Genomic DNA, 12,112 nt, shown 5'->3' on the forward strand with positions numbered 1-12,112 from the left:
GGAGGAGATGAAGCGAGGTAGAGGTGACAGTCTTGGCTGCTTCCAGAGCCTTGCTTGGGCCCTGTGCCTGTACGGTCATTTGCCTTGATGGGGCTCACCTTTTCTGTCACAGGCAAGTGACTGGAGTGCTGTCCTTCAGCATCGCCGTCCCTTGTATCTTCCGGGACACCTGATTGCCACCACCTCCAGGGCTCCAGCAGCAGGACGTGGGGAGCCCGGGCTGTGAGTGGGGAGAGTGACTCAGGCTGTCATCCCAGCCTCACTGGCTTCTGTGTGACCTTGAGCAAGTCCCTTAGCTGCTCGGGCCACGTTTTTTTCTCTGTAGAAGGAAGAGCAGCCTTGAGAGTCCCCTGGCTCCTTTCCTGTCATCATTCAGATGGGCAGGTGAATGGGTTTGGCCCCCGCACCTGTGAGGATGCTGCTTGGAACTGGCCTGGTGTGAGGGAGCGTCCTTCCCAGCTCAAGAGTGTTCTCTGCAACTTTTGCCTTTTCTATGTCTTTAATGTGGTGACAAAGGTCAGATGGAGAGAGATGACAGGTTTTGACAGAAGCTGATTCTTTCGGCCCCACAATACCTTCTGCCCTGTGTGAGCACCGGAGCGGAAGAGGCAGGTGTCGTGATCGTTACAATATGGGGGATGCCCCAGGCCCCTTGCACACATACATTGTCTTGTTTGATCCTCACGGCGATCTTAGGAAGGACCTATTGTCCCCATTTTATAGGAAAGGAAACAATCTGGAAGAGACTAAGTTGCTCTGAGTTTTACAGCTAGTCCATGGCAGAGCTGAGATTCCAAATGAAGTGTCCCACGCTCTACTCTGTCATCAGTGAACGCTTCTGGAGCGCCTACTTCATGCAGGCGCTGTTCCAGGCATGTGGGATGTAGCAAATGGTGAAACTTCTAGGGCTTTGCCCCCACAGGACATTCCAGTGGGGCTGTGGGGCGCTTGGGAGAGGCCCGGGATCTCTCTGACACAGCGATGTACAGATGCGGGTAAAAGTGCCTTTGAGACTGGCTCATGCCTGGAAGGTGTTTCTCCCTTTTCCCAGGAGCCAAAACATCTCCGGTGCTTTGGAATGCAGGTGTCTGAGCTGCCAGGAAAAACTGATCTTCCCTCTCTTTCTCCCCGCTTGGTTTATGAACATTCTTTATTCCTATCCCATTAGCGGCCTTTTCTTTGGGTCACTGCACTCAAGGACTAAATGGATTTCTCAGATCATCTAGTTCGTGGGCCTGACTATAGAGGAGGCCAGGACTAGCACATTCCAGACAGAGCGGACTCTGAAAATAATCAGAGACACGAAATCCCGCGATGAAATTCTTTTGTACCACGGCGTTGGTTCTGAAGTCTGCCTTCTGTCTCTAAATAATGTGCTGGGGCTGAACTGAACTCAGCGTCTTTCCCTCCAAAAACTGGCTCTTCCTCTTGAAACCCCTCTGCCGGCAAATGGTGTCCCCATTTTACCCCTTGCCCATGGTGGAGACCTCAGGATTCTTTGACTCTGTCACAGTGTTGTTCTGGTGCCCAATGTGTAAGGCAACGTAGACCGTGTGGCCAGCTGTTGAAATTAGTGTGCATGATGAAAATCCGGGACGGTTGTTTGCATGCAGATGCCCAGGCCCAGGCCCTGGAGATGCTAGTGATTCCTCATGGCAGCCAGTGGGTACTCTAGAAGGTGTTAAGTACCCCCAGGAGATTCTGAAGCCGGTGATTCTGGAAACTCTCTTGGAAAGCATTGAATTCAGCTACTCATGGTCACTTCCTACCCATTTCTTCTCTGTAGGGTCCCTCCAGTCTGTCACCTCCTTTTCGTCTCCACTGCCCATACCCTCATTACTTCTCACTTGGAACTCATTAACAGAGCAACTCTGGTCTTGTCACTTCTCTGTGTCACAGACTTCACTGGCTCCTCATTGCCTACAAATAAAACCTTCACAGCCTGGCGTTCCAGACTGTCTACGCCTCAGCTCTGACATAACTTTCCAGGTTTATCTTTCTCTCTGCCTTATATCTTCCGCAATTCCTGACAAACAGATGTCCCTTTCATCCTCCTGCATCAGAGTTCTCTGACACCCCCTCCCCGAACTATTCACAAATTCCCTTCTACCGAAACGCCCTTCTTTGCCCCTTTCGCCTGTTGAAATTCTCCTTCTCATTCAAGCCTCATCCATTGCTTGAAATGTCCTCCGAACCATCATTGCTTCCTTTATCCGGTCGGTATTTATGGAGCCCCTAGGAAATGTTGGGCATGGGGGGGGGGGTGAAACCATGAGCAAACACCTGGGTGTCCACTCTCGTGGCATTTGGGAGTCCGGTGAAGAGATACAGACATTTACCAAGTTAATCACACCAGCAAATGTGTAACTGCACATCAAGATAAATGCTGCAAAAAAAAAAAAAAAAAAAAAAGACAAGAATGAGAATCTGATCGGGTCAGGGCAGTCCAGAGAAGTTTCCTGGAGGAAATGAGCGGAAATCTGAACTATGGGCAGCAAAGAGGATGCCAGAGTGTCTTGTGGGGCGGGGGGAGTCCGGCATTGTGCAAAGGCGCGGCGAGGAGAAACATGGCAGTGGGGAGAGCCTGGAAGGGCCCGTGTGGCGGAAATGTAAGCAGAGGTATTAGGGTGTGAGGCGGCTGCAGAGATGGGAGGGAGTGGAGAGGGTCAGGTTTTGACCTGAGGGGAGTGCACGGAAGGGATTCACGCACAGTGGGGATGTGGGCAGGTTTTCTCAGCCCACATGCGTTTTGTTGGCACCCTTCCCATGGCATATTCTGCCTCATAAATAGTCATTCGCCCCCCTCGTCTAGTTTTAGACCGTAAGCTGTTTGAGTAGTGGCTGCATTCCCCAAGGCAGCCAGTGGGGACCCGGCAACATGTGACAAATGACTAAATGCCGAAGCAGCCAGAAGTCTACCTTGCCTTTGTGGAGTCCTCATTACTGTCGCCTTGGGCGCTAGAGCAGAGCTGGAGGGTTGTGACTCTGCCTGCACTCGAGGCACCGTAGGAAAAACGCCAAGACCCTGGTCCACATGGGGCACAGGCAGATCTGCACCCCAGACCTCCTGAGGGGGGCCTGGGCTGGGAGAGCATTTCAGGAAATGGATGGCAAATGGCACAGGACCCAAATGAGGACTGTCTCGATAGGTAGAAATGGCAAAGGAGGGCATTTCGGTGCACGGGACCTGGGGAGTAGTAGGGGAGGGGGTCAGAGACCTGTGAGGGAGTGCAGGACGATAAAAGGCCATGCGTCTGCTGGGAGTCCAGGAAAAGAGCAGCATGGGGGCCGTTGGGGGTGGGGTGACATAAACCTGGAAGGGTATGGGAGAGCCACAGCTATTGGGATTAATACCACTGTTGTAAAAAAAAAAAGCCTCTTAAGCATATTTGTGAGAATCGGACACGTGAATTGCCCCCGCTTCGCTGGAGAGAAGCTAAAATAGGGTCATTTAACCTCTCGAAACTTCATCTCCTTCATTTCATTGATCATATGGGATGAGATAGGGGCTTTCTAAATAAGAAAGATTGTATAAGAGGTTATATGCAAACTCCCCCCCCCCCCCCACACACACACCCCACACCCCACAGATATCCTCTGAACTAAACTTACCATGACTTCTCCATCCCGCTTGGACATATAATAGAAAATAAATTACAATGATAATCGACCAACTTTTATTGAGCTCTTGGCATGGGGCAGGTGCGATTTCAGCCCCTTCTATTCATTCCTTCCTTTAATCCTCAAATCCACCCTTTGAAGTAGCTCCCCAGGACCCAGGCAGATGCAGACGAGGAAACTGAGGCTCAGTCGCACAGCTGGAAGGGACAGAGCCTCTGCTGTTGGACCCAGAGCCTGTGCTCTTTGTCCCCCAGTGAGCTGGCTACTTACGAAGGAAATGGAGGCAAACCGGGGAACTACTGCCCACCCCCCTTCTTCCTCCTCTCTTCCTCCCATCCCGTTCCCCCCTCCCCAGATCTCCCAGCAGCGTCCTGGTGCTGAATAGGGGATTGTTTTCTTCACCCTCCTGCCTCTGAATGTTGATGTTTTGGGTCATTAAGGGGCTTGGAGATGGGGTGGGGGGCGGGTTATGACCCTGGAAAAGGACTGAATAGACATTGTTCCTTTTCTTCCCCCCTTGAATGGAATTCTGTCCCCGGCCTTGGTGTCTCCCTCTGGGTTGGAGGAGGGGATGGGTCAGAGGCCCTTAAAGGGGAGCCTTTTCCCACCACTGATGGATAAGGCCTAAGCTGACAGATGCGAGATTCAGGCACTCTTGGAGCCCTCCCAGGTCCCCTCACCCTGCCTTGACCCAGGCATCTTCGGCCTTGATGTTGATAGCCATGAAATGAGCCCTGATTGGGCATGAGTCTGAATTCAGTCTTAGGGTGGGTCGGGGAGAAAGAGGCAACAGTTATAGACTTCCTTTTCCTTGGACTCCCTTTGAACCTGTAGGTTCATTTCTTCTGTACTGCTTCCCTGAAATAATCCTGACCTCTTCCCTGCTCTCCCTTCCCCCAGTGACACTAAAGATCAAGACAATCCTATCTTTAGGATGGCTTGAGCTTTGGGAAAGAAAAGTGTTAGAGAAATAGAAAATTATCATGATCATTATTACTGTCTTGATAGAAGATTTAATGCTCGAAAGTGTAAGAGTTCTGGCAACCTGATTTTCTATTTTTGTTTTTGCTGCACCCTTTAAGGGACAGAGAGGGAGCTCTCACTCCACCAGGCTGGGCTGGCTTCCTGGGGGTCTCATCTTCTTCTTCTGCCCTCTAGGCTATCCTGACCTTTTGTTCTTTTCCTCGTAGCCCTCCGGGCAGGGGCATTTGCAGGGTAGGGGACAAGTGACAGGCTATTTCTGAGCGCCTACTGTGTGTCAAGGGCTTTACGGGCCTTAGTGCAAATTGCAGGGCGCAGGAGAGATCCAGGACGTGGCATCCATATTCCAATACATATTTGTTTGTTAGATGAATAAGCAGATCGCATTTATTTTCACAAAAACTCTGCAAAGGAGTCCTTGTTTCCCCGGGAAGGAAAGGATGTTGGGGATTTCTATGTAAACTGGGAAGTGAATGAATTTGGCTGCCAACCAAGGTCTCCGGACTGCAAACCGGCAGGTGCTTTTTTCTGGTACCCCACACTAACCCCACACCCTTCACGTTGTCACTCAGATGCTCCCACCCCACCTCAAAGCTGATACCCCAACAGGCAGCCCAGTGCCCGCCGGGCTAACCAAATCCGGTTTCATTCCCTGCTGACCCCTACCCTGTGCTCCGTCCCTCTCTGCCAGGGACCCTGCGCCCAGTTCGCCGCAACTACTACGACCCGTCCTCGGCTCCCGGGAAGGGCGTGGTGTGGGAGTGGGAGAATGACAACGGCTCTTGGACGCCCTACGACATGGAGGTGGGCATCACCATCCAGCACGCCTACGAGAAGCAGCACCCCTGGATCGACCTCACTTCCGTCGGCTTCAGCTACGTCATCGACTTCAGCACCATGGGCCAGATCAACCGGCAGACGCAGCGCCAACGCCGCGTCCGCCGGCGCCTGGATCTCGTCTACCCCATGGTCACGGGCGCCCTGCCCAAGGCCCAGTCCTGGCCGGCCAGCCCCGCGTCGGCCGCCTCGCCCGCGGCCCCGCCCTGCTCCTGCCCACAGTGCGTCCTGGTGATGAGCGTCAAGGCCGCCGTGGCCAACGGGGGGAGCGCGGGGCCGCTGCAGCCCCCGGCCGCCCGCAAGCACATGCCCCCGTCTGGGGCGGCCAGGCTGCCCCCCCCACCAGGCCCTGCGGCCAAGCCGCTGGACAGCACGGGCACCATCCGAGGCCCGGTGAAGCCCGTCCCATCGCAGGCGATCCGGCGACAGGCCTCCGGCACGCCGGCTGGGGTGACCATGGGCTCTCCTGCCAGCCCCCCCGGAGCCAACGGCAAGACGGGAAGGGTGGCCCTGGCGACCTTAAATCGGACCAACCTGCAGCGACTGGCCATCGCCCAGTCCCGGGTGCTGATAGCCTCTGGGTAGGTACTTTCACCTGATGCCTGTGAGCGTTTAGGGCACAGGACCCGACTGACCTGGGCCAGAGGTGAAGGCTGCCTGCCAGGACTTAAGCTCCCTGTCCTCTTGTCCTGACCCTCCGGCTGCAGGTGGAAGGCAGCACGGTGTGGTGGGTAAGGGTGGGCTTGGCCTTTGGGGTCCACCGGATCTGGCTTCTAATGGAGATGTTGCCACAGCTATGTGATTTGGGACACGTGCCTAATATCCCAGAGTCCTAACTTCCTCCTCCGTAAATGCCTTCGATAATCCTCCCCGTTAGGGTCACTGCTGAGGGTTGAAGGTTATGCAACCTTAAGGGGGCTCCCACCAGGATCTAGGTTGGGGGCTTTATCACCTCATTTAATCCTTACAGCAACTCCTTTTTTTTTTTTTTTTTTTTTTTTTACCATGTATTTATTTTTGAGAGACGGAGACAGAATGTGAGCAGGGGAGGGGCCGAGAAAGAGAGAAGGAGAGAGAGAGAATCCCAAGCAGGCTCCAGGCTCTGAGCTGTCAGCACAGAGCTGGATGCGGGGCTCTAACTCACAGACTGTGAGATCATGACCTGAGCTGAAGTCGGATGGTCAACCGACTGAGCCACCCAGGTGTCCCGATTACAGAAACTCTTTGAAGTAGGCATTTGGATCCCCTTTTACCCAGGAAGAAATCAGAGGTTCTCTCGCTCAAGGGCAGAGAGCTCATCATTGGCTGAGACCAAAATTCAAACTTCAGGAAGGCTGATGCCAGAGCCAGACTCTTTTCTGACTGCCATCCTGCTTCTCTGTCACAATGCCCGGCATACAGCAGGTGCCGGATGAGACTTAGCTCCTTTCCTCTGGTCTCTCTGGAAACTGGAACTCCAGTTTGGAGCTAAGAGCCCATATTTAGTAAGCACTTACTATGTGTGCCAGGCACCTTCCGTGCGTTGTCTCAATTCTTCCCGTGACAGCCCAGTGTTGTCGGTTCTGTGATCACTGCTTTTTATGATCTTCTTGGTCCCCCTAATCGTCAAATGGGGGAGACCCAGGTCCACATGGTGCCCACGGCCTTTGCCTGCCAGCTCCCGATTTCTTGTGAGATCGGCCTCTCACGCCGGCCCCATCTTCCTTTCCTCCAGAGGGGCCTGGCCCTGCCTGTGACCCCTGAGCCCCAGACTGTCCGGGTGGTTTGGACTGAGGTTGTACACCCAAGTGGGAAATTCAGGCTGCCCAGGGGAGGCCATCTGCACACAGAGGTTCAGCGCTGGGAGACAAGGAGAGGCAGGTGTAGTGGGGAAGGAGAGGCCCAGCCTTCCCTCGGGTCTCTGCCCTAAGCTAAGCCAGAGTCTGCAAGATCCATTTTCCTCGTGTGCGAAATGGGGAACCTCACGCTTGCCTTGCCTGCCCCATGGAGTCCTTGTGGAAACCTCCACTAAGGGAGTGCATCCCTGGAGAATTTACCAGATGCACCTGCCAGTATTATCTCATTCTCTGACCTGGTGCACCCAGTGTCAGGCTCGGACACGCGGCTCAGAATTCACTTCCCAAGGAGGGCCACATGGCCCATATGTCACAGAGTGGGGGTTGGGGCCCAGGGTTTAGTCCTCTAGTCCTCTGCCCTTTTGGCTAAAGCTCAGCTCCTCGCCGTATGCGAAGGCAGTTTATAAATTGTCAAGTGCAGGTCAGATGTGTGGGGTTTTCACATGACTCCTTCTGAACTGGCAGAATATTTGGTAGAGGGGAATGGGCACGTAAACCACACCACTGCTCAGTTTCTCCCCAAGGCCACACAGCAGCGTCCTGGGGGCCTCTGACAGAGTTCAAGGGTAATTATTTGTGTGGCAGAGGGAGGCTCATATAGTGGATGAGAAACCCAGCCTCCAGCACCTGACTGCCCCGGGCTGGAACCCAAGTTCCTTCGTGTGCAACTTGGGGCAAGTTTTGCACCCTCTGTCTTCAGCTTGCTCCTCTGTAAAGTGGGGACAGTCACAGTACCTTCCTTATCAGGGCTGTCATGAGGATTAAAGGCAGTGCTCAGCGTGTGGATTTAGCCCAACGCTCGGCAGTAGTAAGAGTTTGGTCAGTATTAGCTGCTATTATTTTTGTTGTTGTTAATGTGTATCTATTGAATGTGTGCTGTGTAGTCGAACTAAAGTCAAAGCTGAGCAGCCTCTAGCGCCCCACCTCATTTCTGGCGCCCTTGGCAAAAGCCAAGTGACCTCGTGCCATAATTGAGGGCAAGGACACCCTGCTCACTTTAAACCTCACTGAGGAAGCCGACAGCTCTTTCTCTCCACTCTATTCCCCCTGCCCGCCAGCCCAGGGGAATCGGAGCCGGAGAATGGAGTGGAGAATGGAGTGGAGGTCCGGGGGCAGTGCTGTTTCAAAAGGCCTATAGAAACACACTTTTTTCTCCGCTCTGTTTTCCTGACAGGGGAGGCCCCGCCCTACCCTTCTATCTTCCAGCCCCTTCCCTTTTCACCTCTTACCACCACCCTCACCCCCACCACCATTTTCTCCTCCAGTCTTTCTTGGCCATTTAATTAGCGTGCTTATTCCCTTTGTCTGGCATTGCCGTCCACCTTCTGTCGTGGAATGGCCCCTTCCCTCCGCCCTCCCTGTCCGTGAGCTCTTCAAGCAACTTTCCCACGGAAAAAAGGAAGACCGGGGAGGGCGGGAGAGGTGGGCTGAAGAGAAGGGTTTGAGGGGGAACAAAAGACCCTGTGAATTATTCAGACACACAAGCAGGGGGTTTGTAAAGAGAAAAGAGGGGGGCTGTGTAGTGGGGGGCGGGAGTCGCCCCTCTGGCCCTCTCCTCCAGAATCGAGGCTTCTCTATCTCCAGCGAGACTTCGGTTGCTGGAGAGACAAGACCATTGTCCTGTAGGAGGATTCCTGGGTTGGCTCACAACTCCAAAAACACCCCACTGTTTCTCACCATGGTATCTGCAGAGCTTTTCTCCTGCCATCAGCCCCCTTCTCGGCCACCGTGCCAGCTCTTGTCTTTTCTTAGTTTTATATTTGAGGGACAGAAATGGAAACTGAGAACAGCCCAGCAGAATGGGGAGGGGGTGTCTTCCGATGCTGAGGCCAGACAGCTTTGGCCCAGCTGGAGGATGTGAGAGGCATGCCAGTGATTGGCCTGCTGATTTCTGGAAGGAGGGCTCAGGCATGTACCGGCAGGGAGGGGAATGGTGGGGGGGGGGGGTGTGTGTGTGACCGGTGGGGACTCCATGGGCCGCCTCCACCGCTTTCATTTTAACCAGTCACCGAGGGGGAGGGCTGATCAGGTGTTGCCACCTCAACAATCCTGTGCACTGCCCCCGGGTCTCCGCTTTACTCTTTGCCCTCCGCGTCCTCAAGAATCAGAAAATTGGACTATTCCAGCAGGAAAAGGCTTTATCAAGCCCGACTTCCTCTTCCAGTTGAGAAACAAAAATGTAAACAACCCCCCAATTTGCATGGGGCTTGCCAGTTTATAGAGTATTTGACCTAGATCCTGAATCCTCACAGGGACCCCAGGGACAGAGATGTAGGGTGGCCCTGCTCTTGGGTGTGGTAACTTGGATGTGGTCACCGAAGTGCAGAGGGGCCATGGGGCTCTCCCAAAGGCACAAGGTCAGTGCCAAGCTGGGCTGGAAGGCAGGTCTCCTGACCCCTGTGCAAGCCTCCTTCCACTGTACCCTTCTGTATTTTGTCAGCAGATCTCTTCCTCCTCAAGTCCACTGCCACCATCCAGAGCCTGCTGACAAGTTTTCCCTTTCCTGGCATGGCCCCCACCACCGTATTCCCGGGAGTCCCGGGTCCTCATATGGACGGACCCTCCCTCTCTTCAGACCTGGCCCCGTCCCTGGGTCCCTGGGTCCCTGGGCTGCCCATGGTGTGCTAGGGGGACTCTTTCCTGGTTAACCAGATTGGGTGTGGAAACCTGCCAGTCCAGTTTGTGGGAACAAAGGTGGCTTTTGTCACCCAGATCACAGCTACTTATCTCCTGGTGGGGGCCGGGGGGGGGGGGGGTGCTCGGAGCTGGTAAGGGGGTGGGAAGGCAGGCGCAGGGCTGGGCTGTGAGCGTTGCCCCCTGGTGGGGAGCCTGCGAACAGACACAGGCCGCCAGACTCCTTCACTCCTTTTCCAGACCAGCGGCGGGGAGGCCAGTCAGTCCCCGCAGGGGACCCAGAGCTTAGGCGGCTGCCTTGCTCTTAGGCATTGGGGCAGGGAATCTTCAAGAAGTCCATCCCCCGGCACCTGCTAACTCCAGACCCTCACAGGTTCACAGGTGAGGTTGTGAGGAGTTACTGGCAGGTTTGGGGCTCCAGTCTGGTTTCCCTGAGTCCAGTCCACCATGCCGGGCCTCGCCCTGGGGGGCAGGCCATAGAGTCCAGAAGCAAGGCTGAGCCTCTCTTCTTGGCCAGCTTTCCTTTGTGCTGAATTCAGCTTTCCCCTCTCCCCATCCGGGTTTGATTTATCCTGGGGGTGGAAAGTAGGCTGTGGTGGTCTGTTGAGACACAAACGCTCCCACATCTGTTCTTTCACATCCCTCCCACAGCCCTGGTGCACGTGTCATCATCCCGGGGAAGGGACAGGGGCCCCGGAAGACTCAGCGTAGCCCGGGAAGCACCCATCCCTGTGGGCATGTGGGGGACAGGCAGACCCTCTCCTCAGCCTTGAGGCCCCCCCTTCCAGCCCCTCTCTTGTAGTCCTAGATTTATTCCACACGCTCTTTGTTCCCCATGTCCTCTGTCTGCCACGTGGGGTGACAGAGGGGTCGCAGAAACATAAGAGCCCAGCACGGCGAGTGGCTACAACAGCGGGCTCCGGAGCCAGATTTCCTGGGTTTGAATCCTTAGCTGTGTGACCTCCATCGGGTTTGCTCACCCTCTCTGTGCCTCAACCTCCTTGCCCATTAAATTGGAGCTAATGATAACGACACCTCCTGTGGAGGTTGTTGGAAGTCTTAGATGGATTTGTGCGATGTGAGCGGTTAGAACCGTGCCTGGTACCAGGTGGCTCTTCAGGGTCACACACGGATGAAGGGCCACAGGCTGTCTTGTTCACCGCCGTGTCCCCAGGCTCTAGGGGCGAGTCCAACCGGAAGGAGGGCTCTGTATGAATGAGCACGTAAGCAGATAAGGAACACTGCAAAGAAACAACTGAACACGCCCCTTCCCCTCCTGTATTCCCAGCACCACCCTACCCCCCAACCCCCCATAGCAGATCTGCTGGCTTCTCAGGCTCTCTGGCCCCTGGAGTCATCTGTGACCTAGTCCATTGACGTCCTCGAGCTCCCTTTCCCCCTCCGAGCCCATCTGTGGAAGCCTGGGTGGCAGGGGCGATGGCGCACAACCCAGTCCCACGTGTCCCCATGTTTTTCTATTTGGCGTCGTGGGAGGCCTCGCCTTTCCAGGCAGCTGTGCGGACTCCTCTCCAGAGCCTGGCTCGGGTTTCTGGGGAGAAGGACAGAAAGAGGAGGAGGCTTTGCCTGGTATTTAGATTTCTCAGCGAAAAGGAGGGGTAACAGCTGTTGGAGCAGTGGTTTCCCAAGGTCAGGCTGGGATCAACCTTATCTGGATCCTCTCCAGAAGCGAGAGAAAATGCAGTGCAGGTTCCGTGCCCCCCTCCTCCCCCATGGGAATTCTGATTCAGGCCTGGGGCTCTGTCTTTTTAAAAGCTTCTCAGGAGCCACTTGGTACACCCACCCGGGCTTGAACTTGCCTCTCCATTTTTCATTCGCTCCACAAACACTCACTGAATGCCTGCTAGTGTCAGGCTCTGAGGATATTTGTCCGTGTGGAGCTTTGATTCTGGAGGGGGCGAGAGTAAAGCAACAGCTTATTTTTTAAAAACCATCGGTTCCAGGGCACCTGGGTGGCTCAGTCGGTTGAGCCTCCGACTCTTGGTGTCGGCTCGGGCGATGATCTTGCGGTTCGTGAGTTCGAGCCCCGCGTCAGGCTCCATGCTACGGCCCAGAGCCTCCTTGGGATTCTCTGTCTCCCTCTCTTTCTGTGCCTCCCCCGCTCATTCTCTCTCTCTCTCAAAATAAATAAACTTAAAAAAAAATTTTTAAACCATCAGTTCCCTGGGGTAAACAAAACAAAAATG

At 54.5% G+C, this 12,112-nt stretch overlaps 1 protein-coding gene across 1 annotated transcript in view; it reads left to right on the forward strand.

Annotated features, from left to right (window-relative positions):
• The window catches only part of DTX4 (deltex E3 ubiquitin ligase 4), a 35,938-nt gene that overhangs the window by 3,060 nt on the left and 20,766 nt on the right, over nt 1-12,112 (forward strand). Inside the window, exon 2 of the mRNA XM_042958508.1 lies at nt 5,294-6,020. Within this exon, the coding sequence (XP_042814442.1) occupies nt 5,294-6,020 (727 nt within the window). The remainder of the gene's footprint in view (nt 1-5,293; nt 6,021-12,112) is intronic.

The sequence above is a fragment of the Panthera tigris genome, chromosome D1, assembly GCF_018350195.1.
Source record: "Panthera tigris isolate Pti1 chromosome D1, P.tigris_Pti1_mat1.1, whole genome shotgun sequence".
Lineage (NCBI taxonomy): Eukaryota > Metazoa > Chordata > Mammalia > Carnivora > Felidae > Panthera > Panthera tigris.